The following is a 27,029-nucleotide window of genomic DNA, read 5'->3' as shown; positions in this document are numbered from 1 at the left end:
GAAACAGACACCGGAAGCGTCAAGTAGAGACTTAGGTGAGGTAGAGGTACCCTGACTTCTGCAGCCCCAGACGGCGGGCATGACCTCAGATAAACACCAGCAGCAGCTCCCCAAACAGAGCCCCTGAGCTGTGAGGTCGGCCCAGGGGTGAGGCTGGTGAGAGGCGCAGGGCCTAGGAGACCGGAGGGGCCGTGATCGCCTGAGACGTGGCTGGACGTGGGCCAGGGCTGTTGACGGGGACGGAGGCCACGTGCCCTCGTGGGCAGCCTGGGAGCTGCTGAGGTCCCCACCGCCAGAGAGCATGGACCTCGATGTCACCGTGTGGTCTGGCGTTCAGGCTGAGCTGCAGTGGGGAGGCCAACATGCACAGAGGCCGGCAGGGGACAGGGACCTGGGCCCTCAGCTCCCGCTGCCCCGCCACTTCCCGGGGTTCGAAGGTGTGTGAGGCCTGGGGTCGTGCTGAAAACTTGGCCACGTGGCTGGAAGGCATGGGTGGAGCACGTGCCCCGAGGAGGGAGGAGACGAAGGACGCAGAAACCGGGCATCGTCGCGGCGTCAGCTTGAAGCCGCTGGCCCAGCGGGCACCGCATTCGAGCAGTGAAGCTTCCTGCAGGTGCTTCAATCAGAATTGAGAAAACACCGGCGTCCTTAGCAGACACCGATTATTATCAATTACGATGGTGACGATGACTTTTTACTTCCTCCAAACCCCCCCGGTGCCCCTAGCACCAGGCAGTGCCCAGCGCCAGCCGCGGCACACAGGGGCCTGAGACAAAAGGAAGAACGCACGCCTCTGGGTACACGTGCTTATGGGTGTTTTTAATCGTTTTTCTGGAACATTAAAAGTATTTGAGAAAGATGTTGAAAAATTGAAAAGTAGGCACATTAAAACTCACAATGTTATTTTAAGTTTAAATATTTTATTTATACCAAAAAGAATAGTTATTATAATTTAACTTTATTGGATTTAATGGAATGGAAATAAAGGCATTGATAATATTTTCAAAATGCACTTCTGAAAAAAAAATAACCATTAACTGAAAAAAGACAAAGCCACACGTATGGGGACACGTGTGGAAATCAAGAAAATACAGTGAACACACACCAGTGTTCACAGCAGCCAAAAAGTGGAAACAACCCAAAAATCTCTCAACTGATGAAGAGACAAACAAAATGTGGTCCATCCACACAATGGAACATTCTCCAGCCAAAGAAACCATCGACGCTCCAGCGTGCGCCGAAGCGGGATGAACCTTGGAAACGCCAGCTGAGTGTTAAGAGGCCCGTCACACAAGACACAGGTCGCACGCGCGCGCTACGTGGAACCTCCAGAGGGGCCCATCCATGGGGACGGAGAGAAGGTTGTGGCTGCCAGGGGCTGGGGGAGGGTTTCCCTGTAGTGATGGGATGTCCTAGAACTCCACGGGGGGCGGGGGGGGTGGTGGTGCAACACTGTGAATCCACTACACGCCACACTGAAACGCCTAAGTTCTTGTGGATTTCACCTCAATGCATGATTCTTTCCCTAAAGGTGTGACACACAGAGAATGCATGAAGTTAACACTGATGGGATGACCTGGATCAGTCAGATGGGACGCGTTTCCCAGCGGCGACGTGGAGATGTCTCTTAATGTGAAAGATGACAGCAGCATCCCCACCTTCCATGGATGGCAGGAAGGGCTGGAAGCCCTGAAAGACCGTAGACACACTGAACTCCGCAGAACTGGATTCAAACTCAGTTCAAGTGCTTCTGCCTCTGACACCAGGCAAGATGCTTACCCTCTCTGAGCCTCACGCCCCTCGTCTGTAAAATGGGAATAAAAGCAAAATAATGTAATGAAAGTGCTCAAAATGCAATCGACTCTTAAGACGTAGCTGTGTCCCACCACCTCCGTCAGCGACACCGCAGTCCTCGGACACCCACGGATCTCGGGTTTCCAGCACGTACACGATGCCTGGGGCTCAGTTAAGTCCTCAAAGATTTTCCTCTGCAAAACAAATTTTTTTCTGACACAGAAATGCATTGACTGGGTTCTTACGTGTGAATGGCAGTGACAGTAACAACTAGACTACGTCTTTGGCCTGAGTTTCATAAAAAATTAGAGCAACGTACAGAGCTTGGAGCTCCCCCATTTTACAAAGACGCACTCGATTTACAGGCAGAGTTCTGCAGCCCGTAAAATCCCTCCGCGTTGCCGTGGTCCTCGACAAATGGGCAGGAAGCAGGGGTGTCAGCCGCTCGTGGTGAGCTTTCTGGGCGGCGGGAGGGGAGCTGGGCTCGGCCGGGGCCTGGAGGGCAGCAGCCCCTCGCCTGCACCCAGCCGCTGCCACCCTGCCCCCAAATCGCAGCTGCTCCCAGGGCTGCCTGTGTCACACTTGGCGAGCCACACGTGTGCTGAGCCTAAGTTAAACCCCTGGACATCATTAGCTCATCCTCACCCCAGAACATCCCGACCTCTGTCCCCTTTCCCAGCGCACCAGGCCGGCCTCTCCACCTGAGCCCAGCCTCCTGTGGATTACGGGGTCGGGCTCCAGGGTCATATGTGAACTCAGATCTTTCTGGGCGAAGGGGCACACAGTCTCCTCCCACCAGAAAGGGTAACTTCAGAATCTGTATGTACATTTTAATGACGTGTTCTGTAGACAGTATGCAATTACATATACTAGTGACCTTGAAGGACACTCACCCGTTTTGCACTCACCCCAGCAGCCCTGCGCACACATCCCTCAATGGCTGTGGACATCCAGATCCTTAAGATGCTCTTTGAACCAACTTAACTTTCTGGTTCCCTTGTTAATCACCTAATAAATATTTGACACTTGTTCGTTCTATATCTGCACGACAGTCAGGTTTTGAAATTTTAAAAACTACACTTTGTCACACCCACAGACAGAAGGACAGACCATCACTTAAGGCAGCTCTGGGCAGGAGCCTGGGGAAGACAGTCCACCTGGCTCTGCGGGCCTCAGGAAATGTACCCCAAGGTCATGTGTTGCAGTCTCGGCGGTGCTGGGACGGCCTAACAGGTCTCCCGAGGGCACTGTGACCGCCACCTCTCGCCTGGCCTGTCCCTGAAGGTTAGAAAGTGACTGTGCGTGTGTTACAATAGCGGGTCAGCTCCACGCTCCTGCAGCTGCTGTAAACGCTTTGGATCCCCCCCAGAGGAATATTTCTAGACCTCGTCAAGCTCATGCCAAACCAGGTTTTTCTGCATTAACTAAAGCAAAGCTCTTCAGTTCGTTTAAAGGTCAGGACTCAGACCAGCACTTCTACATTTCACCGGAGTTCACAATCTCAGATTCAGTTTCTGTCGGCGGGTGGGTGGGTTCAAACCTGAGGCTGTGCCCTACTCTGCCGTCCTCAGACCGCCTTCCCCATCCCGCTGTGTGAGACCAGCCTCGGAAGGCAGATCAGACCCAGATGCTGGCGCGCCACTCTCACCGCTGCCCTGCAGGGACGTGCCAAATCCTGGTCCGCAGAGGACCGGCCTGGAGCCCCACGAGAAGAGCAGCTGGGGTGACGCATGAAGGAGGCCCAGGCCCATCTTCCTGGTCCCTGACACGTGTGTCCCCGTCACCAAAGAGGACGAGCCTCAGGGACTTCACAGCTGCCTCAGCATCATGACTTTCGTCCTTCGTCAGCTGAGCCACAAATGACACAGCTGGTAGCCCACCGGGCGCCCGCCCCTGTCTCAGCGGCCCAGGCCGGGGCACAGCAGAAGCCCTGCTCTCCCTGGAGAGCCTCGGAGGTGACCACCCACCTCCAGCCCCCCCGGGCCCCCTGATGCGCCTGGCTGTGTGCTCACACACTGCTTTCCCCAGAGAAACCTGAATCTTCTCCTAACTCCTTGTGTGGAATTAAATGAGCCGTCTCAGCCTTCAGAGACAGTCTGCCAGACGAGACGGTCATCGACATAGTTTTCTATACGAATAAACTAAGTTATATGACTTTTCAAAGATCCTGATGGCTGTTACAGATAGAAGTCATCCAATAATTCAGCCCAGCAAACAAGCAGCCCTAATCACCTTTGAGACTAGGCCTGTCTGGCCCCAGACATCTGCTCACGCCGTACCGCACATGCTCGGCCTCCCCGATGCCAGGAGAGGCTCCGGGGAAGGTGCTTCGTCCACGTGCAAAGCCTGGTGCCAGCGGAGGGGCCCAGGCTCACCGCCAGCCTGTCCTCTGTTACCTGCTCAGAGCTTCCCTTCCGAGCTGCTATAAAAGCCCCCCTCTTTGCAACAGGGCCTCCCCCTCAGAGGGGCTTGCCGACGTCCAGTGTTTGTGGACTTGTTATATCAGTAACACATGCTCGTTGTAAAAGACAGAACAGGTGCAGAGATGCAACAATACAGTAAAAAGGGACCATCCCCTCCCCCTTCCACAGGTAGCCACTGTAAACAGCGTGTCCCCAGACACCCGTGACAGCCCACGGACCGCGCGGAGACTGCATCCCGCACAGGCGGGCTCTCGGGCAGCCGTGGATCCGGGGGTGCGTCCGGGACCCGGGGCAGGAAGCAGAGGTCTGGCAACCATGCATCTCCCCCATTCTAGGCTGCCACCACCCTCAAGTCCCATTTCCCAGCACACTGAAAAGTCCCGAGAACTTCGATGTTTCGGCAAATGGCAACTGAACAGATGGTCAGTATCACACTGAGGTATTGGGAACCACAAAAACAGAGTGGGAGACCGAAGGTGAGGAGAAATCCCCACACGCAGCGGGACAGGGTCCCGGGGTACCTTCGGTGCTGTCGACTCCGCGGTGATAGACGAGGCTACTATCCACCGGCTCTGCTGGATCCTTTGGGCTGCCAGCGCCCAGCCCTGCTCTCGGCCGCTGCACGCCTGCCACCGCCGCCACGGCTCCCGGGCCCACCGCCCAGTGTCCCGCGGCCCCCTCCTGCCGAGGCCCAGGCCCTCCCCGCCGGGCTGCCTCTAACCAGAGGGAAGACACCACTGACCCTCCCGGAAGCCAGGCTGACGAGGACCCAGAAAAATCCGTTCATCGTTATTTTGCCTCAACTTAAAATCTGCTTCAAGTGTGTTCAGACCTAAAACAAAATTTACCCAGGAGGCCCGTAGATACAAAAAAGACATTTTCTATCAGGCTTTGCAAAAGCCCTATCTTTGTCACAATGATAAAGTTAAAAGTCCGCCTGGAGCTTTGTGGGGTGATGAGCAGGGATCTGCCCTGACCCCCGAGTCCCACATCTCCTGGCACCAGAGGTCGTGTCTGGCACCGGAGGAGGAGGGGCCCCATGAACTGTGACCCCATCTGAAGGTCGCTGCAGCAAAAGGAGACCAAACCCTGCAAATCGAGTCAGGGTTTCAGATCTTTAGAATATAGTCTAAGCCAACTTACATAGTTTTCAAACAAACATTTTATCAGCCAGAAGGGAAAAAATGTTCTGAAAAAAAGCTACTGATCTAGAAATTCTAAAAATGTAAACTTTCCTGTCGTGGTACATTCATCTACACCTCCAGCACGAAAGTTCTTCTAGATAACGAGCATCTGTTGCATTTTGTCTGCCCAGCAACTTTCCCTTTTTGGAGAGGGCGCTGCCCTGCCGGCAGGGCTGCCGAGCAGACTGCGCAGGACATTGTGGGGGAGAAGGGCCCCCGCTCCCGGGTGTGCGCGCCGCCCACGCCAGGCTGACCGGACTCATCCCTGGAATTCCAGCAGGGGCCCTGCAGACACACGCGTGGAGTCCTCTGGGGGCGGGGACAGCACGAGCCCGGAGCAGCTGTGCCATCCCCGCCACTGCCAGAGGACATGTTACCTGCGGGAAAGCCAGCGAGTCCCGGCGTCGCCGGAGCCCTGCGGTCAGCGCAGGCCTGGACCAATGGGCTCCACGTGCAGCCGCACCGGCCCAGATGGACACACCTCTGAAATCCGCAAGTGTCCCAGAGGTTACGCCGGGAGACGGCCCAGGGCTCACGCTGCGTCCCAAATGCAGGTGCAAAGCGTCCGTGCTCTAGCCCGCTACACCGTCACCCCTGTCTCGGCCCCTAGCCCTGCAGATCAGGGAGCTGACCCTGTCCCAGGCACGGGGCCGTCGTCCAGGAGCCCCAGCCTCTGCGTGATTCTCAGTCCCACGAGGTCCCTCCTGTGCTAGGCCTGAGTGTGGGGACGTTTCCAGATTGAACCAATACCCGGTCAGGGGAAGCCCCTCCAGCAATAGACACACCCGACAAAGACCGTGTCGGAAGCCACAGCCCTGCTCCCTTCGTGCCTCCACGGAGTCCCCAGTCACCACCTCGTCTTACTGTCCCACATACCAGGAGGCGGGACCTGTGTGGCACTACGTCATAGATTAGGAACCTGGGCATGGAGAAAGGTGGCTGCCAAAGGCCACGCTACCCGGAGGCGGTGAACCACATCTCGGCCCTTCCCTCCATCAGCTCTGCAACCTCACCGGGCCCAGGACTGGTACCCAGGCCTCAGGCTAGGCTGAGGCTCTACGTTTCAGACAAGGAGGGCTTAACCAGGCTGGGTAGCCAGCCCTGCCTGGAGATGGGTGTTGCTCCTCCAGCAGGGCCCCTAGAGCATTCCACAAAACCACTTACACGTGGACACTTGGCACAAAAACGCTTGTAAGTCACAGGCCGCCAAGGGGCCCCCAACCGGGCAGAGGAGGGGGAGCGACCGCCCTGATCTGCCCTGGGCTGAGGGGGGTCCTGGGACCCAGGGCTAAACTGGGAACATCCCTAGAAAACCGGGACAAGTTGGTTCCCCCGCAGGAAGGCCCTGAAGGGCTTTTCCACAAAAGAACTTTCACCTCAGTGGGGTCTGACCACCTGATTCACGGTGGTAAGCAGTGTTTCTCAAACTTTCAGACCATAACCCACGGTAATGAATACATTTTACACCATGATCCAGTGTGTCCTCAGAGAATTACAGTGGAAATAAGAACTCCCATCTGATAAATCTCTGCTACCCTCTATCCTGCATCAGTAAAAACTGCAGGTTAACAAAATACTAAGTACCTACCAGTGGGTACAAAACATGGTTTGAACTTCTAAAAACTTCATTAAAATATGACTGGAGGCCTCTGCTTCTGGACAAGACAGAGTCACACGGCCCAGATTCAACTTCCTGTCTGATTTACCAGGCCGAGTCTGAAACTACTAAAAAAACAGACAGATCTATGAAATGACAGTATTCCAGACAGTGACATCAGGCAACAGAGGGACAGGACACAGGTGAAGGTGGGCCCTAGCACTGCCCGGCTCCCACCGGGATCTCTCCCGCTGCGGCTACCTTGGGTGGAGGGCACCGCAGTCTGCTGACTCCCTGCAGAGCACGAGAGGAGAGTGCTGCCCGAGAAGGGACTTGTGGGATCTGCGGAGGCCCCTCAGCTCTTCGGCTGAACGATCACAAGGTTGGGCAGAGACTCCCAAGGCTGGGAAATGGTTAGAGGGCCCAAGCCCGCGGTTCTCACGGGCGGGGAACAGTTGCAGTCTCTTCCGCCAGAGCGGGACCTTACACTCATGGGCATTGGAGAAACTGACAAGGACTCTGCCGTGGAGCTTCAGCCCTGAGCTGAAACCATTTCGCTCTGCTTCTGCCCAAAAAGGTTTCAGGCAAACCTCTAGAGATCAGCAAAAGAAAGCATAACAATAGAAACTATCAAAATAATACAGAGGCGGGAAAAGATGTAAAAATGTAAACCGGAGCGTTCAGTGAGCTCTGGGAAAACTTCAAGTGGCTGTACGCAGGGGCCACTGGAGTTCCCAAAAGGGAGGAAAGGTCGGAGAGACATAAAGCAATATTTGAAAAAAAAATGGCCAATTTTTTTTTCCAAATTTGATGAAAACTGTAAATTCACAGATCCAAGAAGCTCAATGATCTCCAACAACAGAAGTGTCACTAATTAATTAAAGATCTGGCGGAAATCCGTACTGAAGAATTTTCCACCCCACCCAGATTTCTGAAGCCAGGGCTTCTCCTTAAGAAGGACGAGCAGGAAGATTAATGTGGTCAGTATTCTGTGTGAGCACCTCCGTGTTTAAGCAGCCTTTGAGACACTAGGCGTTGGAATCGCCGGTTGACAAGGAAGGCCCCGGAACTAGTTCAGGCACAGGTGCAGACGACCCAGCTATTAAATTGTTAATTCTCTTTGCAGAGCCTTCTGGAGAACATCCTTCTCCTTGAATTTAACATATTAATGCTCACTACCCCACCTTCAAACCTGTGACGTCAAAGCATCTACCAGCAGCGCCAGTTCATCCTCCCACAACGGAAGGCGGAAGAACCGGTGCGGACCCCGCGCTGAGCCCACCGGCCGCCCAGTTGGGGGAGGCTGCCCTTTCACCTTCCCCTTGGGGCGCGGTTTCCGCGGCAGGATTCCCCAGGGGGCGGCGCAGGCCCCCTCCCCGCGGTGCCGGGCTCGCTGTCCGCTTCGGTCCCCCGAGTGGTCCGCTATGTTTTGGTTTTGCTTGTTTGTGTGTGTGGTTTTTTTTGCCTGTGACTTTGCGAAATATTCTGGGACGAGAGACAGAAAGTCTTGGTCTCCGAGAACTAACAGAATGCTGCTTTCAGCTGAAATATCTACTGGGAACCCTCAAGGTTTCCAATGTCATCACTATGAAAACAGAGATTACAAATGGACATCATTCAATCTGGCTCCCCGGACCCCACTGGGACTCGGTTTGACTTCAGTTCATCTTTTCTTTGGTGGGTTTTAAGTCTTGAGAAAATGTGCCCCAGAATGAAGACTCCAAAAAGGATGTAGTAGATTTGGGGTGGGGTCGGGGGGGGCGGCGGAAAGAGGTTTGAATCCGGTAAATGGTCAAACTGTACCTGTCAGGTTGGACCCGTGTGACTTCGTCGCGTCTACATCCCGATTACAGACACTTAACCACTGACTGGGGAGAGGCTCCTGCACAAGGGCGGCGGCGGCGGCGGCGGTGGGGCGGGTCCCCTCCCTCGTCCCGACGACCCGCTTCCCCTCCGGGCTTTGATCTTCCCGGAGAAAACCGGCTCGGCCCGGCGGCGGCGGCGGCGGCCCGCGCGCCCCGCCCGCACCGCGCGGCCCGGAGGCCGGTCCTGCCCGCGCGCCCCGCCCCCGCCGCCGCCCCCGCCCAGCCCCGCGCGAGCGCCGCGGTGCAGCCGCCGGGATGTGACCTTCAGAGCCGCCCGCACGGGATGACCGGAGCCATCGCCCCGCGGCGCCCGCGCCTCGCCACGGCCCCGCGGGCGCTCTGACCGCGCGCGCCCGGCTGCCGGCCCCGGTCTCAGTCCCGGCCGTCGTCCCCGTCCCCGCCCGCCATGCCGCCCGGGCCCGCCGCCACCCTGGGCACTGCGCTGCTGCTGCTGCTGCTGGCCTCCGAGTCCGCGCACAGTGAGTACCGCGCGAGGCCGCGGCGCGGGCTGGGCCGGGGTACCCGTCCCAACACCCCGCCACCCCGGGGGCGAGGGGAGCCCCGGTGCCCGCGCCCAGACCCGGCCCCGTGCACGCCGACCCCGTGCGCCCTGGCCCCGCCGCGCTGACGGCGTGTCCCCGCTCTCTCCCGCCCGCGCCCGGGAAGCTGTGATCCTGCGGGCGCGCGAGGCGGCGCAGTTCCTGAGGCCCAGGCAGCGCCGCGCCTACCAGGTCTTCGAGGAGGCCAAGCAGGGCCACCTGGAGAGGGAGTGCATCGAGGAGCTGTGCAGCCAGGAGGAGGCCCGGGAAGTGTTCGAGAACGACCCCGAGACGGTGAGCGCGCGGGCGGGGGAGGTGTGCGCCCGGCGCCTGGGACCGCGAGGTGGAGCAGGGCAGCCGGGTCCCCTCGAGCGCCGTCCCTGCGGCGCCGCATTTCCGGGGACACCGTCCGTGCGCGCACGGCTGGGAGCCTCGGCGTCTGCGGCAAGTCCTTCGGCTGCAGGGCACATCCAGACCCTTATTAGGGGGGCGGTCGGCGCGGCGGAAGGGCAGGGTCTTAGGCGCCGGGACCCGGGCCCACCCTCAAGACTCCTCCTTCCGAGGCCCAGTTCTGCTGGTGACGCCAGGTGCCGCCTTAGCTGGAGGGGGGTGGCGGATGTCGGCGGGAGGTCCTGCGGACGCCCTGCAGTCCTCTTCCCTCGGCAAGCCTGTGAAAGCAGCCGCTTTGAAAGAACCGTGCAGTGATATGACAGCTCAACCGGGATGCCGCAGGGTCCGTTTTAAAATGTAAAAGAAATAAATGGTTTAAAAAGAAGATCAGTTTCCTACCTCCCCGCCCCCTTAGCTAGACTGGAGCGGGGGGAGCTGCTCACAGCGCCCTGATCCGCAGCAGGAGCGACAGAGCTTTAGCTTCAAAGGCGTGAGGGCTGGAATTGCTGGCAGCAGCGGCTCCCGCGGCAGGAGGACGGGAGTAGAGCTGGAACACGTACCGTGGAGGGTCGGGGGCGGTCCGAGTGGACAGCAGGGACGGGCCCAGGTCCCGCCGCCGGTGCGCAGCCCCTGCGGAAAGCTGCACTCGCCGAAGCAGCTGGTGCCTTCAGGAGCCCGACGGGCTGGCTCAGGACAGATTTCTATTAATAATGTCCTCGGAGAATGCGGGGTGGCTGGCACCCGACCGCAGGGAGCAGCCCCGGTGTGGCCTCCGCGTCAGCGCAGGAGCCGTACCATCTTCGGGGAGGGGAGAGGGGGTGGCGGTGCCCTGGGGGACCTGGCGCGCGCCTGTCTTTGGGAAGTAGGACTGATGGAGATGGGGTGGGCTTACACTGCATCGCTTCACACCGAGAGGTCAGGGTGATTTCACAGCTGGTTTTGGTTCTACGGGAAATTTTCTTCTAAAGGATTCTTCTGGGATGAAATAAGTCTCGTGTAATAAACAAACGGCTGTGAGGCCCGTGGGCTTTTACTTTGACTCCCGTTTCTGACCGGTTGGTTTGACCATCCCTTCAGTCCCCTTTCCGAAACAAGCTTTATACAGGGATGGCCCAGCTGTGCCCACCTTCCCTCTGGCCCAGCGCGCGGCGGCGGTGGCTGAGCCGTGACAGGCGCTTCTGCTGCGACTCTGTCCTCAGTGTCCGCAGCCCCGCCGTTTGTTTTGCCACCGGTCTCTTCTGGCCTGTTTGCCCGTTTCTTTGATGGTGAGTCCCGGTGGCCCAGAGGAGCTGGCATGGCACCTGCGGAGGAGTTCTGAAGGTCCCGCAGTGGGCTGTGTCCCTGCCCTGCTGCGGGATTGTGTGCCGGCTGCAGTCCCGCCAGCCCCAGGCCCAGCCTGGAGCGCTGGCTTGTACAGAGTGTGGGATGGGCTTGCGGGTGACGAGACTTGAGAGCAACAAGGCCACCACCCACGCCGGCCTGCCCCTGCCCTGCCCCCGTCCCTGCTTTCCAGGATGGAAAGGCCTTGGGCCTGGGCACACTGCACACTAACCGCTGCGCCACCCTTCCCAGAGCCATCCCCCCTGTGACTTACGTTTTAATTATAACTTTGTCTACAATGGATGAAATGAAGACGAGACAAGGAAGCCGTGCTCACAGCCCATGACTTTAATGAGGCGCCGCCATTTCTGTGCAGGGACTTTGTACTTCCCTCAGCGTCCTGACTTCCCTCCCTGCCGAGGTGGAGTTGCTGTGACGCTGGGGGCGTCCTCTCTCACATCCACCCCGTCTACCCCATCGGGAATTTGTGAACTCCTTTCATATCAAAGCCATCTGTAACTTTCCAGACTTCTGTCCTCCTTTCTGACCCCCACCCCCAAATCGTAATCACATCTTTCCCTTTATTTACCAGCTTCCCTTGCAGTCAGTGCAAACCCCCGCATCTCAGCCCGCACCTTGCCCCCTGTGTAGACCGCTGTGCAGGCTGCTTGCTCTGTCTGGTCTGGCCCTTGGCTTGTTGTCCTTTTCCCCAGGAGGTGCTGTGGAGGGCTGGGAGGAGCCCAGCTAGGCGTGGGTTGAGGCTGGTGGTGAGGGGCTCCTGCATGTCCGGCCCCGCTCTGGTCGACCAGCTGCCCCTCCAGGTGTCCACACCATCCTTTCCCTCACTTTGGGGAGGTCCCAGATTCCAGGGACCTGGGATCCCTGGGAAACCCTCCAAACACAGCTCACTGCTAATACACCTTTGGAGAAACAGTGCTTTTGAATGAGGCCGTCCTGTGACATTACCAGTGGGTCCCTCTGCCCCACACAGTTTGGGGCTCTCTTGAGAAACATCAATTCCTCGCCTTCAAATGTTGTTCCTTGTGAGTGTTCGCGGGGGTGACCCAGGATGAGCGCCCTGACCTTAGTTCAAAAGTCACCAGGACCTGGTTCTGTGACCGTCACGGGACCTCCCGCCAGCGTCCCGATGTGTGATGTGATCACAGCATCCGCTGGGCTGTGATCCGCTCGCCTGCTCAGGGGGGTGCTTGTAGGAGAAGCCAGTCCTTACCTGCCAGGGTCACCTCTGGGGCTGGCCTGTCCTCTGTGTGTCTGGCCGTTGCAGCCACACGCACCTGTTGGAGCAGAGGAGGCCGCACTGTCTTTCCTGTTCAGTTCCTGGGGCTCTGGGGGCCGGGGGGCGGGGGGGAAGGGGGAGGACGCCCTGCCCCCTGAGCTGGGGGCTGGGGCACCTGCAGCCGGCCCTCTGGACGGCAAGCCGCCCCTGGAATCCGGAGGCTGTGCCCTCTGTGCTGGGTGTGTTCTAGGCTCTTCCTGCCGGGCGGGTTGTTCCACCCTGGGCCTGGGCCGTCTTCCTCTTTGGGGATGGAGGCGTCTGACGGGTAGAGCTCTCCTTTGAGCAGGTAGCTGTGGGCACCTTCCCGACTCCTGGGGTTACGGGAGCCTGGGGGCCTTCCTGATGCAGGTGTCGCCTGCCTCCCTCCTGCTGACCAGGGTCTCCTCCACATTCTTTGGGGCCGCGGGGGGAGTGTCCCCGCCCTGCCCTCCCCCCAGAGCCTGCGATTAGATTCCATCCTTATCTCGTTTTCCTTTCGCATTGTTACCCTCTCTTCCTGGCATTTCCCTCGTTCTGGCCTCTTGTCCAGAGGACTCTGGGTGCCAGGCCCCCAGGCACCCCTGCTGGGTCTCCGGAGCTCTCCCAGAAGCTCACCGGGCCAGCCCAGCAGTCACCTTCCCGCTTAAGTCCTTTAAGACCAGTGGGTTCCAGACACCGATACCATTGCCCGTGGCCTCCAGAAAGGATTCTGGACGAAAGACTTACCCAGCCCGACCTGCGGCCCCGCATGGGTCACCACCTCCCAGCACCAGTGCCGCCCGAGGCCTGTGGGTCGGGAGGAATTCCAGGTCCTGGGCCTTGACGCCATCACCTTGGTTAGTTTGAGATGCAAACAACAATATTCACAGTGTTTGCAGCTCGGCCGGCATCCCACCCACAGGGCCCCTCTGCCTCCAGTGCAGCCCAAGCCTGACCTCTGACCTCGCATGTTCACCCCACACCCCGTGTCTCTCTCTGTCTCTGTCTGGTGGTGTCTACTTGTCTCTCTGTCTGTCTCTGTCTCTCTCCCCCCACCCCACCCCCGCTCTCTCAGACATGGGGGCCCAGTGGTGGTGATACTTCCCTACCCAGGAGGGTTTTCGGGGTGCAGTCAGTTTCAGAGCCCTGCAGGGCTGCCGCCTTGTCTTGAACTGCGTCTGCCCTCCAGGGACACCTGTCTTCCTGAGACCCCAGAGTCTCTGGGGACAGCTTGGGGAGGGGCAACCCCGAGGGAGGTGGAAGCCCCTCCCTCAAGTCTCCCCTGTTGGGGTGGCCTAAGGGGTCTCAGGGGTCCCAACAGGAGCGGGGAGGGGGCCCTCGTCACCCCCAGTGACCTCCAGGACAGCCTCGGGCCCCCTGCCCCCCATGCCTGGACAGCAGCCCCTAACACTCACTTGGACGCTCAGACACGCACTTGCACACGCCCCGCTCCTCCGTGCCACACCGGGGTCCGTCGAGGAGTGTGACCAGGCGCCCTCCCTGTGCAGATCCAGCCCCAGCTCCTGTGCGCCTGGGCGGCCCCTTGCCCCGGGGCTGCCCAGGCCTCCCCACTGGGCCCCGTCCCTCCAGGGCTTCCTCCCCTGGAGGCCCAAGGAAGCTGGCCGGGCAGGGCAGGGTCTCCGAGTCGTAATGTTTTCTCCAGAGCTGGCTCGGCACGGCTCAGAGGCCCGCGGACGGCTGGTTAGACGGGCCCGCATTCAGGCCCCCAGCGCGGGGCCTGCCGCCCCCCGGGTGGCCTTGAGGGAGAGACAGGCTCCGTCTGGACCCCCTTGGCTGCCCCTGTGCCTACAGATGTGCTTGTTTTAGTCCCGGGGGTCTGCCCGGCCCGGAGCTGGCCCTGCAGTGTAATGACAGGGCAGCCCCCTACAAGACACCTCGTCCCAGCCTGCGGGCTTAACGTCTGGAAAACCAATTCAAGACGTTTTGAAAGTCACCGCAGGTCTGCCTATGGGACTTAGGAAGAACACGCCCTTTGAGAAGCTGATGCTTCTGGCCTGTTTCTCGAGGTTCTGAGGTGCTGGGCCAGGACGTCGCGAACCCGGCCAGGCGGTTACTTTGCCCTGGCTGCACTGGCAGGTGTCTGGCGTCTTCGTGCTGCTGCTTCTGTGATGCAGACTTGGCTGTGGTTTGATATTTGATGTTGGGAATACTCTGCCCCTTGGGTGGTTGTTTTAGTCCAGTGATTTCGTTGCGATCCTGGTGCGTGTACACCTGTAAATTTTGACCCCGAGAGAGTGCAGTTTATTAAGTTTTAAAGTCAGTTTTAAGGAGGTGTTGGAAGTGGACGGAGTTCTTTATCTGCCTCTGAGAAAGGCACTTTTGCACCAGTTAAAAACACGTCCTTCAAAGGAGGTAGTGATGTGTTTCCATCACACTTGTTATTTTCTTGGACTTTCTGTTTTTCTTCCAAAATTCTAGGTGAAATTTGTCTCCTTCCAGTTAGTGCCCATGATAATAAAATACATTCTTTCCACATCTGTCCCCAAACCCTACCACCTAAACCCAGTTCTCTGAGGACCTCTTCTGGGAATGCTGTGCCCTGTGGAAATCCCACAGCTGGGCTGGACCAGCTCCCAGGGCGTCCGGGAAGGTCACTGCTGCAGCCACGGGGCCGGAGGCCAGGCTGGGGCCGCCTGCCCAGCACAGCCACAGGTACAGCCCCCAGGGGCCTCTGTGGTTTGGACACACGTTTCTTTAGTGCGATGCTTCGGGTTGAAATGGAAAACGTGTTAGGAGGTGGCTGTTGGCAGTTGTCGGGGGCAGGGCGCCTTCTCCCGTGGGGTGTGGCAAACTCTGACCCCTGACCCCTGACCCAGGTCTGCACCCACCACATGCCTCCTCTGAGTCTCTCCTCGTTCACACCAGCCCATCCTGTGCTGCTCAGAATTGAACGCTCACGTGTGCGGGGCCGTGGTTCAGCAGGGACCCGAAGGGGCCGAGGTGCCCTTCCATCCCCTTCCAGAGGCCAGGAACGGGCTGGAGCTGCGCACTCACAGAATCTGTCACGGGACCTCAGAATGCTGCTTCGGGCGAGAGCCTGAGCCATCCCGTGGAGGCGCCCCTGAGCTGCAGCCCGGGGATCGACAGACTCAAGGGAGTCAGGTCATTAGTGGGAGGACCAGGGGGAACTCAGGGCTGACCCCTGAGCCCAGGTGTCTGTGGCCTCCAGGGCGAGCCTGGGTCCCGTCTGCACAGCCTGCTCTCAGGGCCTCCTGGACACACTACCTTTGCACAAAGGCTGTGTTGGAGCTGCGCTGTTTGCCCTGATAACTTGTCACCCTGTACTCTGTCCAGCATTTTATTTGGGGGTTTTGCATGATGGGAAAATACATCATTTTGGTTTTCCTGAATTCACGTAAACAGGTAACATTGCGTTTCTGACCTGACCATGCCACCCTCGCCTGCCCATCTCACCCGCAGCACGAGTCCTCTGCAGCCCAGCCTGTGTGGGTCCCTGCGAAGGGACGGGTGGTCGCCAGCTCCTCCCTGATCCCCGGGCGATGTCCACTTTCCTCGTCCCTCCTACTCACTCTCTCTGGCTTCTCACCTCCTTCCCCTCTCCTGTCGGTGCCGCTGCGGCCTCTCAGCCTCTGGACAAAGCCTGCGGCCCCCCGCTCCCCCCCACCCCCCCGCAGCACACGTCCTGCGGCCTCCGTGGAGCATCTCTGGTGCTACCACTTCTGCCTCCTCGGGGCCCTCCCAGGACAGGCCGACGTTCCGTCCCACCTGCTGGGCCTCGGTCCCCATTCACACTGCCAAGCAGCCACGTACGGTCTCTCCCTGTGGCTTTGGGATGACGCCTGAGCCCCCAGCCAGGCTGCCCAGCAAGCCCCTTCCTGGCGCTGGAGACCACGAGGGCCGCGTCCCTGCCCAGAGCCCCCTGGTTCCCGCTCTGCCCCTTTGCTCCACAGGTCCTGGGGGACACACTCTGCTCGCTGGCGCCCTGCTAGGGGCTGGCATCCCTCTAGGGGCTGGTGGGCATGGCTTTGCGGGTGGGAGGCAGACAGCGTCGTCCCTCCGCCTGGTCCCGCGCTGCCTGAGCTCCGCAAGGCCAGCTGCCACGTGTCGGCAGGGACAGGTCGGAGGGGACAGGAGCGTCCCTGCCTGACTCCAGGGAAGATGTCGTTTCCTCACTGCTGTGACACTTCAGCACAAGCTTACCCTTCCGGAGGCCAGAGTCTGAAATGCGTCTCTTGGGGCCGCTCCCTTCTGGAGGCCCCAGTAGGGAGCCCACGCCTGCCTATTCCAGATTCTGCAGGCGCCGCGTCCCTGGCTCGGGCCCCTCCTCCATCCTCCTGGCCGGCAGGTGGGCGTTCTTTCTACGTTGCCATTTCTGGATCTGTTGCTGCCTTTGCTGTTCCTTGTTTGCACACCCTGTGGTCCCCTGAGCCCCCGATGGCCCAGGGGAATCACCTCCTCCCAAGGTCAGCCGGTCAGCAACCTCACTGACCTTCGCTGTGGAGCCCACCATATTCACAGCTGCCGGGAGGTGGACCTGGACGTCTTTGGGGTCATTGTTGTGCCACCACAAAGGTGTAGGAAGGACTTAGCATGGGGTCCGGTGCTTAGAAATCCCTCAGTGCGGCATAGCCATGGTTTGAATAAAGTTTTGCTGGTTCACCTTCGTGAATCACATTTCCCAGAGAGAACGTGGCAGGCCTGGCAGGGAAGGCTTAGTACCTGGTGAGGCTTAGTACCCGGTGAGGCTTAGTAGTACCCAGTGTGGCTTAGTCGTTTCCTCTCCTGCCTGTGAGCACCCCAGCCACTCAAGTGAGCAGCATCGCTGCATTTGGCCTTGAGAACAAAGGGTTTCCGGGCAAAGCTGTGGATGACCAGCCAGTGCTGTGAAGGTGAGAGCCCAGCAGCCCCAAGAAGCCTCCGCCAGGAGAGCACGTTAGACGGGAGGAAGGGCCACTTCGAGTGAGCCACTGAAGACTGATCAGATTACACAGTGAGGGCACCGATCCATCTTGAGGAATGAAGCCGTAAATTATAAAAACAAATTTATTCCGTTTCATGCTTTACAAAATTGTATTGTAAATGTAATTAGGCACTAAATTTTCAGAACAAAGAAAGATTGAAGTAAGACTTCGGGGAGAGGCAGGGCACATTTTTTCGAAATAATAATGATTTTTAGAAAGCCTACTTTCTCCTTACCATAAATGGAGACATTTTTGCAAAAAGCGTTTGACAGCTTCACCCACAGTCCCACGAGCCTTTGCTAATCCTAGGCAATCAGGTTATTCTGTCTTGAAGCAGTCAGTCTGTGATACTTGCGAACTTTCTCTTCTGTCGTTGTTAACTGGCCTAAACCCTGATTTATCAGTGCCTTTGCATTGGTTACTTCCCAAAACATTCTCACTGACTCATGAAATCTTGACTCACGGTAGATTTATAACTTTACTTTGCAGGTCATTACAAATGTGAAAATTGCACTCACTTTTCAAATTCAGCTAGCCTGGGATTTTTGCCTCATAAATTTGGAAACTGCAAGCAACAGTGGTTTAAACAAGACAGTTTTATTTATCTCTCATGTAAAAGGTGGGAGGCAGGCTGCCCGGGGCTGCTCAGTCGTGGGGGCCCAGGGGCCTCCATGACCTATTTGTGCTCCACTGTACTGGTGCATGGCCTTTGTCTGCCAGGCCTCCTCATACACTGGGCAAGTTGCTGGAGTACCAGCCATCACATCTACATTCCAGCAAGGAGGCCAGAGAACCAAAGTGCTCCACTCTCTTTGCTCAATTTCACTCTCTGTGTGTATCTCATTGGCCAGAATTCAGTCACATGCCCACCCCTAGTTGCAAGGGAGGCTGGGAAGTGCAGTCCTGTAGCTGGGTGCATTGCAGCTCTAACTAGATCCAGAGTTCTGTTACTGAGGCTGGAGGGAGGATTGCGGATGCTGGATGGCAACTGCAGATCTCTGCTGTGGGGGGAGGTGTTTGGAAGCAAACCTGTTTTACGAGGTTCATTTCCAAGAGTATGTTCATGCCTGGCCGGAGACACTGTACTTAGCCACGTCACGGAGTTTTTGCACAACACGCCTCTCACATGGGTCTTTTTAGCTGCACTCATACAACCTGTGCTTGGAGGGACCAGCCCCGCTCTGCTGCCCTGGTTCTTGCCGCACGCTGGGCCTCGGCAGTCACCCAGCCCCCTGAGCCTGTCAGCCCGCAGCTGAGTGGTGAGCGGAGGCTGCCACCCCCTGCCTTGCGGCCCTGCTGACCCTGGCGGGGTGCGGGGGTGCCCAGGGCCTGTGTGCACGTGCTCCGCCAGCAGCTGGGGTGCAGCGGGTGCCCAGAGCAGGTGGGAAGCACATGCAGAGGGATGTGCCGTGGGCAGGTGCAGGTTGCAGGGAGGGGCCGGTGGTAAGGGGACCAGGGTCTCCATGCCCCCGAGAGCCGCTGCTGCCCGTACCAGGGCCCTGAGCATCCGGAGCAGCGCGTATCATCCTAACACTGATGTGAAGAGGACCCGGAGAACTGGGCCCCCCCGCTCGGGCCGCTGTCCCTGTCACATGCGTGCAGGTGGGGTGGGAGGGGACAGCCATGGGGATGGAGGGTGTACGTGCAGCCGAGGGAACCACACACACAGACGTGCAGAGCTGCAGCAGGGCCTCAGGGTCAGGGCCGGGGCTGATCCCAGCGTCACCCCTGCCACTGGGTGGTCATACCCAGGACTTTGTTCCGGGACCTCCCTGCAACGTGCGCTTCAGTGTCTGAGGAAGGAGAGGACCCAGTGCCCTCGCGGCGTGTCTCTGGGGACTGCCCCCCTTGCAGGGTCCGCCCTGGGTTCTCTGGGTGGAGCAGGGCCTGGGGGATCCCAGAGGTCCGTGTTCTGAGAAGTGGTGTCTGTGTTTCCTTCTGTCTTGTGGAGTCTTTTGCACCTGGTTTGGAGAATCTTAGCTGAATTGGGGAGAAAGGAAGGAAGAAAGGGTTTTGTGTGAACCGTGCTAGGAGAACACGTGGGGAGCCGTGTAACGCCAGCCCCAGGGGTTAGGAGCCCTTCCGGGTCCCCGGGCGGGACCAATGGAGCCGGGGCACCCAGCTGCAGGAGGGCGTCTTCAGGGGCCGCTGTGAGCTTCGTGCTCTTAGGAAACTGAAGCCTCGGCAAGGGCAGTTCAGGCTGCCGTGACCTTGACGGTCTTCTGCCAGAAGACAGATTTGCTAGCAAGGCTGTGGCCAAAGGATTGGTCAGCCCTCCCGACTGTTCCCCAGGGAAAACACCTTTACACGTTTCATGTCAGGAAGCAAAGTTGTCCTGACAGTCAAGTCCCAGCCTAGTTTGTCAGAGTAGAGATGTTTGGAAATGACTTAGCGCTGTTAATGTCCTAAAGGAAGTAATGAGTTCTCAGTTTACTGTTGAGAAGTAACCACACTGTGGTGTGAGGTGCGACTCTGGCCACGTTGTGTAATCCAGATAAAAGCCCAGACATTCCACGACAAAGATCCACGCACCACCGACACGGGCGTGTCTGCAGGGTAACGTCCACGCTGGCCAGCAGAGCCGGGAGCGGGAGTCCCCAGCCCATCCATGCGCAGGGCCAGGAAGCGAGGCCATTGGGTGAACAGTGGGACAGCATCAGGGCTGGATTCTCACGCCTCACCGGTCCCCGCAGGGACGTGGCCGGCCTCTGAGGAGCTCAGGGGTAAAGCAGATTTGCTCTCCTTTCCTGTGCGGGGGGCAGGTCACAAGTAGCAGAGACAGAGGAGGGGCTCACAGGGAAGTTTCTCCTGTAGCTCCAGAGCACATGCAGCCTCACTGTAGACCCCGGTGGACGCAGCTGCCCTTGGGCGCAGCTCCCTGAAGGAGCTTCGGGCCACACGTTCCCGTGCACAGACCTGCGGGAAGCAGGGCGGCACGGAGGGCTGCGGAGCCTGAGTTCTCACAACAGCAGGGCTCAGTATTAAAACATATTACACATTACTGTTAGCTAGTCACGATCTTGAAGAATGGAACCTGCCTTTCCGGAAGGCTGCGGTGTGTAACCGTGTGTGTGATCGGGTGCTTGCCCCGCAGTTCTTCACCACGTTCAAGCCTGGTCTAATCCTCGGCTTCCTAAGCCTGAGCGGAACTTCCTGCGTCCATCCTGAATCTTATTTCAGAACCAAATTCCCTCCCTTTGCAAAGCCCAGTGGCCTCTGTTCTCCCTCTAACCCCGAAAGATGCCACAACCCCCGGGGCCCTGAGAGCTCTCGTCACAGGGCCCCAGACTGGTCTGTCTCTCCGTCCCCAGCGCCAGCCGGTGTGGGACTGAAAGCAGGAGAAAGAAACGCAGCCAGCCTTGTCGGGGCCTGGGAGCGCAGAGGAGGGCAGTCGCCTCCTGCCTGCCTCTGTCACATTCGCGTGAATGTCACCCTCGCAAGGGTTGCATGAGTCCCCAGCTTGCTCTGATCCTTACTTTTCTTTGAAACAAGCTGAGTTTTACAGAAGCATCTTTGCCAGAACGCTACTTCATAAAAGCACATCTGAACGCGTCTTCGCGGGACGCCCCGGCCAAGCACGAGCGGAGGGGACAAGTGAGGCGGTGGGGGACCGGCGGGCGTGAAGCACGGGCCCCGTGGGGTCCGGCGCCCCCGCCCTCCCTGGGACGGGACTCAGTCAGACTCCACAGCCGGCCTGGAGCCTCAGTTTACTCATCTGTGATAATGGGGCTGATTAGCAAGACCCTCCTGGGAGGGTGGTCGTGAGCAAGCAGGTGACACCCAGCATTGGTTCCGTCAGGGAGGGGATACAGGGCCAAACTGCTCCGCGACCGGCCCTGAGCGATCGGCCCTGAGCGGGACATCAGAGCGTGTGGGTCCCGGAGCTGCTGCCGGGATGGGCACAGGCAGGTGTTCTCTCACCTGACGTTCACTGCCCAGCGCCCATCTCTTAATTTGCAGTCATGGATAAAAGCACTCCCCGTCTACACCCTCCATCCCTCATCCAGCTGTTTGTTTGTACTGTAGCTGCTGGGAGTCCCACAGAGGCCTCCCAGCTCCCGGGGGTCCAAGGCTTGCCTTTTTCTTGGCATGTTTCCTGTCTTCCTGAAAGATGCTTCACCCGCACAGCATTGCTGGTTACCGCAGGTCTGGTGTCAGTGTGCAGACATCACTCTGCAGAAGCTGCGTGGCCCCAGGGACGCCCCCTCCCTCCGTCCCCTCCCCCAGCCCTCTCAAGGGCAGAAGGTGGCTTTCTGGGCAGCCGTCCTCCCTCAAGCACCTGCCTCCCGGGCCTGGCCGTTCCTGTTGGAGGAGAGGGGTGAGGTTTGGTGGACCCGCCGCCAGGGGGTGGTGCCCAGACGCCGGGCACTCTGCCGGTTAACCGCTGCCTTTTCTTTTTCTTTTTCCGCAGGAGTACTTTTATCCAAGGTACTTAGGTAAGTTGGACTCATTTCCTCCTTTTGTTTGGGGCCTCACACCTCATCACCGAGTTGTTCCCGGAAGGACCTGCCTAATCGCACAGTGAGTTGGGAGCTCTCCAGGGCTCGCGGGACAAAGCCCTAGTTTGTGTCTTTTATACCATAGTGACCGCGTTAGTGTCACCTCCAGCCGATGCCATTGTTTGCAGACCTCTGCCCCACTCTGATTCCAGGCTCAGCTCGTTAACTGGAAATATGATTGCTTTCGTGGTTCTCGGGCTGTTTGGTCTCAGGACTCTGCCCTTGTGAAATCACTGAAGACCCCAGAGAGCTTTTGCTTATGCGGACTCTGGTTGTTGATACCATGTTATTAATTAAAGCTGAGAACGTTAAAACGTGCTTTTGTTTAACTTGGACAACAGGAACGGGCAGGCTAACAGCCTTGGCCGTCGAGCAGTCATGGCGCTCCCCGAGCGCCAGTCATGTCTGTGTGTGGAGGCGGGGGGGCCTGGACTGGGGGAGAACAGGAGGAAAAAGGTGAAGGCGGTCCCGTGTTTTCAGGAAGACCTGAAAGTTCCCCTGCGAACTGTTCCTTAATCGACACTGTTTCAAGGGTTCTTTTATGTCTCTACCTATAATGAGAGAGAAGTATTCCAGGGCTTTCCTCTTTAATTGTGTGAAGCGCATTTTGGTAAATTTTCCATTGGCCTTATAGCCTCGTAGAGGTACCTTCTGTGGGTGTGTATCTGGCAACAAGCGTAGTGGACCTGTGATTGGCCTTGAGAAGCCCCATCCGGGCTCCCTGCCGGCCTTGCTCCCGGGTGCATGGCTTTGTATCCTGAGGCAAAGGCGACAGTGGCCCCCGGGCCACCTCCAATGCTATCCACTGCCTGTGCCCACATCCTCCGAGGCGCGGATGGGCAGCAGCGACCCACCAAAGGGCCAGTGAAGTGGCTCAACCAACACCCATTATGCCCAAGCTCAAGTTCAGATCATCCGGATGCTGTGGTCCCTCCCACCCCTGGCCTCCGTGTGGAGCACGCGGTCAGACAGCACAGAGGAGGAGGGGGCTAGTTCGCCAAAGAGATTGACCATCAAACCAAGGGTACTGTTTCCAAGCGGGGGTCAGGTTGAAATGGAGGCCAGCCCTCTGACCACGGTCAGAAGCTTCCTGAGTGCCACTGGAGAGCCTTCTGTACGACAGAAAGAACCCCACCAGGAGGCTGCAGGGGCCCAAGGCTCCTTGGAGACAGAGCTCTGCCCATGGGCGGAGACGTCTTCTCGTCTGACGGTGTTCCATGTTCCGTGTCAGCGTGACTAGTCTCCCTCCAGAGTGTCACGTCTGCTGGCCCCGTGCCGGAAGGTGGCGCCCTGCCCTCTCTGTTTTGCAGAATGCATCAGTAAACATGGATCTCCGTACAAAAGGAACACAGGTTTCATCGCCTGCGTGCAGAGTAAGTCTGTCTCCTTCCTCGAAGCCCCTGCGTTTGGGGTCTTGGGGCTTTGCTATATTTCCATTGTCTTTGGAGCCACGGCACCTGCCTGAGGTCCTCTCCTTTGCCCTGAACTTCCTTTTCTAAGCGAGTACGTGTTGGCTTTTCGAACAGGCAGGAAATTCGCACGGTATGAAGTGTAAACCTTTCACAGGTGGAGAGAAGGTGCATCCGGCCCTGCCTCCTGGTCAGTCAGGGGCCCTTTCGCCACGGCCACCGGTTCTAAGAATATTCTCAGACCCGTAGGAATGTGCTCGGAGTCTGTTATTTCCACACAGGTGGCAGCTCCCTGAACCCATGACTCCACCGCCCTTTCCCCTCCACGTTTCGCAGACGCTTCCTGTGTCAGCACGAGCACGGCCAGCACGTGGGGCTGCGTCCACACTCACGCTTGGTGGGCAGCGTGCTTGTTAACCAGTGTGCACTGGCGGACACCTGGGCCGTTTCCAGTTTTTATACTGTAACAAGCAAAGCCAGAGTGACCTCCTTGTCTGAATATCTGCAGAATAGAGTGGACTTGCAGAGGGAGCTGTGTTCTTTTTCAGTTCTGCTGCAGACCGGGCCCCGTTACCCCCCGCCCCGGTGGAGGGCGGGAGTGCCTCTCCCAGTACCTGCACGAGCCCAGTGTATTGCTTCTTACTTGTTTATATCTTTCAGTAGAAAAAGTGAAAAACGACCCCCAGTCAATTCAGTTTCTTTTTTCTTACTCACGAGTAAAGCTGAGCTGCATATGTGAGGCGCCTTGGGTTTCTTTTTCTGTGGGTAGTTTGTTCAGAGTCTTTGCCTACTTACCTCAATCTGTAGGAGCTGTTGATATATTTTGCAAATTAGCCATGTGTACTAAAGGTAGCAAAATTTTTCTTCAGCTCATCGTGCGTCTTTATTATTATTTTAAATTATCATACGTAACACTGACACTTTGCACGAACTTTAATCCACACGTAGACCCCCAGGCCCGTCTCAGCCGAGCCTGACTCCAGGCCCGGCTGTGGCCGGAGAGCTCTGTGATGTGACCGCTTCATCCCCGCCAGGCCCGGCTGTCAGCTGCCTTATTGCACCGGCTCCACCGGTGAGGAGACGGGCTCTGAGCGCACAGCCAGCCCCGCACGGGGAGCCCTGCGCTGCACGCGGGCCTGCACTGCGGGGTCGCCCAGGGCGGGTGGAAGACCGGGACTGGCACCAGGGCCTGGTGGGCAGGGCTCGGCGGCTGTGACCCGTCACCCAGCCTCCCACGTACCAGCCGCTGGCCTTGCCTGTCTCGCCCCGGGTCACAGACCCCGGCCCGGCCCGGGCGCACAAAGGAAGTGAGAGACTGAAGGAGGGCAGGGGCCCTGCTGTGAGGCCCGGGCTCCCCACGGACCCTTCAGCAGCCTCCCAAGAGCAAGTGAGGGGCAGAGGCCGGTGTGCACTCAGGGAACAGAGCCCACGCCCACACACCCCGGCTGACGTGAGCAAAGCCCGCCCCTCGGCCCCCCAGGCTGAGCGGGACCTCACCGGCCTTAGGCAGACATGGGAGCATCACAGCAGTTCAGCTTCCTGTCATTGCGCTTCACTTGTAGCAGATTTTTGGTGCTGTCAACTTGCCATACCCGTTCCTTCTTTTTAAATTATGTGTTCGAACTGATGAGTTTGTTTTACTTCCTGGGGTTCAGGCTGTCCTTTTCCTGAGACTATAAGAAGTTGTCTGATATGTCATGTTTAAGCTTATAACCTGCCTCGGCGTCTCTGGTGCAGTGAGGAGGTCATTTATTCTAGATGTGCCTCCCCCGGGGGTCCGGGATCGGTTTCTGAGGCTCTGCCTTTGGGTCCCGGAGGGTTTGGGCGATGCCGTCTGCGGAGTCCTGGCCAACTGTCTCCACGAGGAAGGGTCTCCGTGCCTTTTCTCCTCCGTGAGGACGACGGCCCGCGTTTGCATGTATGTCCCAGCTTATAACTCGTCACACCCACACATTTCTGGAAGTGGGAGCAAAAGCCACTGAGACAGGCCTCTGCTGGCCTCAGCAGGTGCCTCACACCCCCGTCCACATAGCAGCCGCTTCTCCCTCCATCCTCTCTCAGCCGTCGTGGCCCTCGCCTCCCGCCTGTCGGGGGCCCGGGTTGGGGCTCAGGTCTGACTCAGCCCCGAGCCCCTCTGCAGGCTGCCTGCGTCCACCGAATTCCTAGAAGCTCAGGGGCACCTGCAAACACTCTCCTTCCTCTGCCCTACAGATAAGCTTCCCAACAGGGCAACAGATAAGAGCCGCTCTCCAGCTAGGTTCCCTGTGGGGATCTCCTGGGGCTCCCCCCCCAGGGGAGGTTGATTTTTAAAGGTGGGGGGGCGGCGGGTAGGCATTCTAGGCAAATTCCAGACAAAGGTAATGAGGCCAGGTGTGTCCTTCTGAAATAACTTTAAGTCTTTCACCAAATATGTCGAGTGGAGACGCACCCCATCTTCCCCGTCCCTCCTGCAGGGCCTCTGACGTGCCAAGTGCTGCTGGGGGAACAGCCGGACCCTCGGGCCCCAGCACACGTCCCCCCGACCGCCCCGGTCTCCCTGCCCCCCTCAGAGCCCCATCCTGCGGAGACAGTGTCAGGAAGCAGACCCGTCCGTCATCTCAGCCCTGGCACTGGGCTTGACCCCCGCCGCCCCGGCCCTCCTGTCCCCCGGGGGAGCCCTCGTTACAGCGGCATGGGGGCCACAGGGCTGACCACTCGACCCCCCTTCCTCACTCTCTGAGCGCCAGACCCAGTTCCTACTTGCTTGGGGGCAGAAGGCACTCACTGAGTCCACCGAGGACAGCTGTGCATGAGTCTCCAAATACCCGGAGGTGCTGTGTTCGGGGCACACTTGCGAGTGTTTTGTTGGCTGTAATTGTGCAGAACAAGCAAACTTTGAGGGGTCCCGTGGAAAGGTCACAAGGAGAGCCCAGTGAGAGACGTGGGTTCCAGGGTTGCGCACACAAACAGTTATGCTGGGCCCTCCCTGAGGGGCTCCCCGGTGACCGGGCCCCCAGACCCACAGGGACGCAGTGGGACAAAGCACGGTTTTGGGTCCATGCCAAGGACAGGGGCTGGCGCGAGGCCTGCTGAGCCGGGGGACAGGGGCCCACTGCCCTCCTGGGACCAGGAGCAAGCCCACGGTGGAAACACTGTCCCCAGACCAGCGTCCGGCTGGAGACGTCAGCGTCCTGAGAAAGAAGTGAAGAGGCGGGGGTGAGTGCCCGCCTGGCGCTCTCAATGGTCACCTGCTGGCTTGGCCTCTTCCTAGTGACCAGGCTGTGGAGTGAGTGGTGACCTCAGCTCCACACGGGGCGGGGCAGAGGGAGGGCGGAAGCACCGTGGCCACCTGTCGTGGGCTTCCCAGCGCTCAGACGGGCCCGTCGCTCGGTGAATAGACGCACGACAGTGCCTGGCTCAGGTGCTGCAGGTGGACGCCCGGGTATGAGAAGGTAGTGGCCGCTGGCACACAGAAAGGCGGCATCGCAGGGCTGAGCCTGGCCGGGTGGCTGCCCTGCCATCTCCAGGGCCCTGGGAAATGTGCCCCATTCCCCTCCACTGAAAGCAGGACGATCAGAGAAGCAGGATGGCCATTGGTCACCGGCATCGCTGAAGCCGACAGGCCGTGGGGCCGGCGTGTGTCGGAGAGAAAGGGGAGCAGCGGAGTCCGGGGCCTGGACAGCCTGGACCGTGTCCAAGCGGAGGCAGAGGCAGCAGGCCCACCCGAGGGGCGGGCGAGGAGGCTGTGGGCGCCCTCTGTGCAAACTGGACCCCACAGGCCAGGGGTCCTGGCCTGGCAGGGTGGACACAGCCGCCGGGGCAGGGGATGTTC

The 27,029-nt window shown here is 58.7% G+C and overlaps 1 protein-coding gene and 1 long non-coding RNA gene across 3 annotated transcripts in view; one reads left to right on the top strand and one right to left on the bottom strand.

Annotated features, from left to right (window-relative positions):
• Positions 1 to 900: 900 nt before the first annotated feature.
• Positions 901 to 8,993, bottom strand: LOC132593867 (uncharacterized). The gene is made up of 2 exons (XR_009559850.1): positions 8,802 to 8,993; positions 901 to 1,804 (listed from the first exon to the last, which is right to left on the bottom strand). It is a non-coding gene; the product is annotated as an uncharacterized lncRNA (long non-coding RNA).
• Positions 8,994 to 9,144: 151 nt separating this feature from the next.
• Positions 9,145 to 27,029, top strand: part of GAS6 (growth arrest specific 6) — a 32,930-nt gene continuing 15,045 nt past the window's right edge. The window contains exons 1-4 of one of the 2 annotated variants that reach the window (XM_030856658.3): positions 9,145 to 9,342; positions 9,530 to 9,696; positions 21,722 to 21,746; positions 23,120 to 23,182. In XM_030856658.3, the coding sequence (XP_030712518.1) occupies positions 9,270 to 9,342; positions 9,530 to 9,696; positions 21,722 to 21,746; positions 23,120 to 23,182 (328 nt within the window). In that variant the 5' untranslated portion in view covers positions 9,145 to 9,269. The remainder of the gene's footprint in view (positions 9,343 to 9,529; positions 9,697 to 21,721; positions 21,747 to 23,119; positions 23,183 to 27,029) is intronic. The other variant, XM_030856656.3, reaches the window with a different exon arrangement.

This window comes from Globicephala melas, chromosome 18, assembly GCF_963455315.2.
Source record: "Globicephala melas chromosome 18, mGloMel1.2, whole genome shotgun sequence".
Classification (NCBI taxonomy): Eukaryota; Metazoa; Chordata; class Mammalia; order Artiodactyla; family Delphinidae; genus Globicephala; species Globicephala melas.
This window is presented reverse-complemented; position numbering and strand designations above follow the sequence as displayed.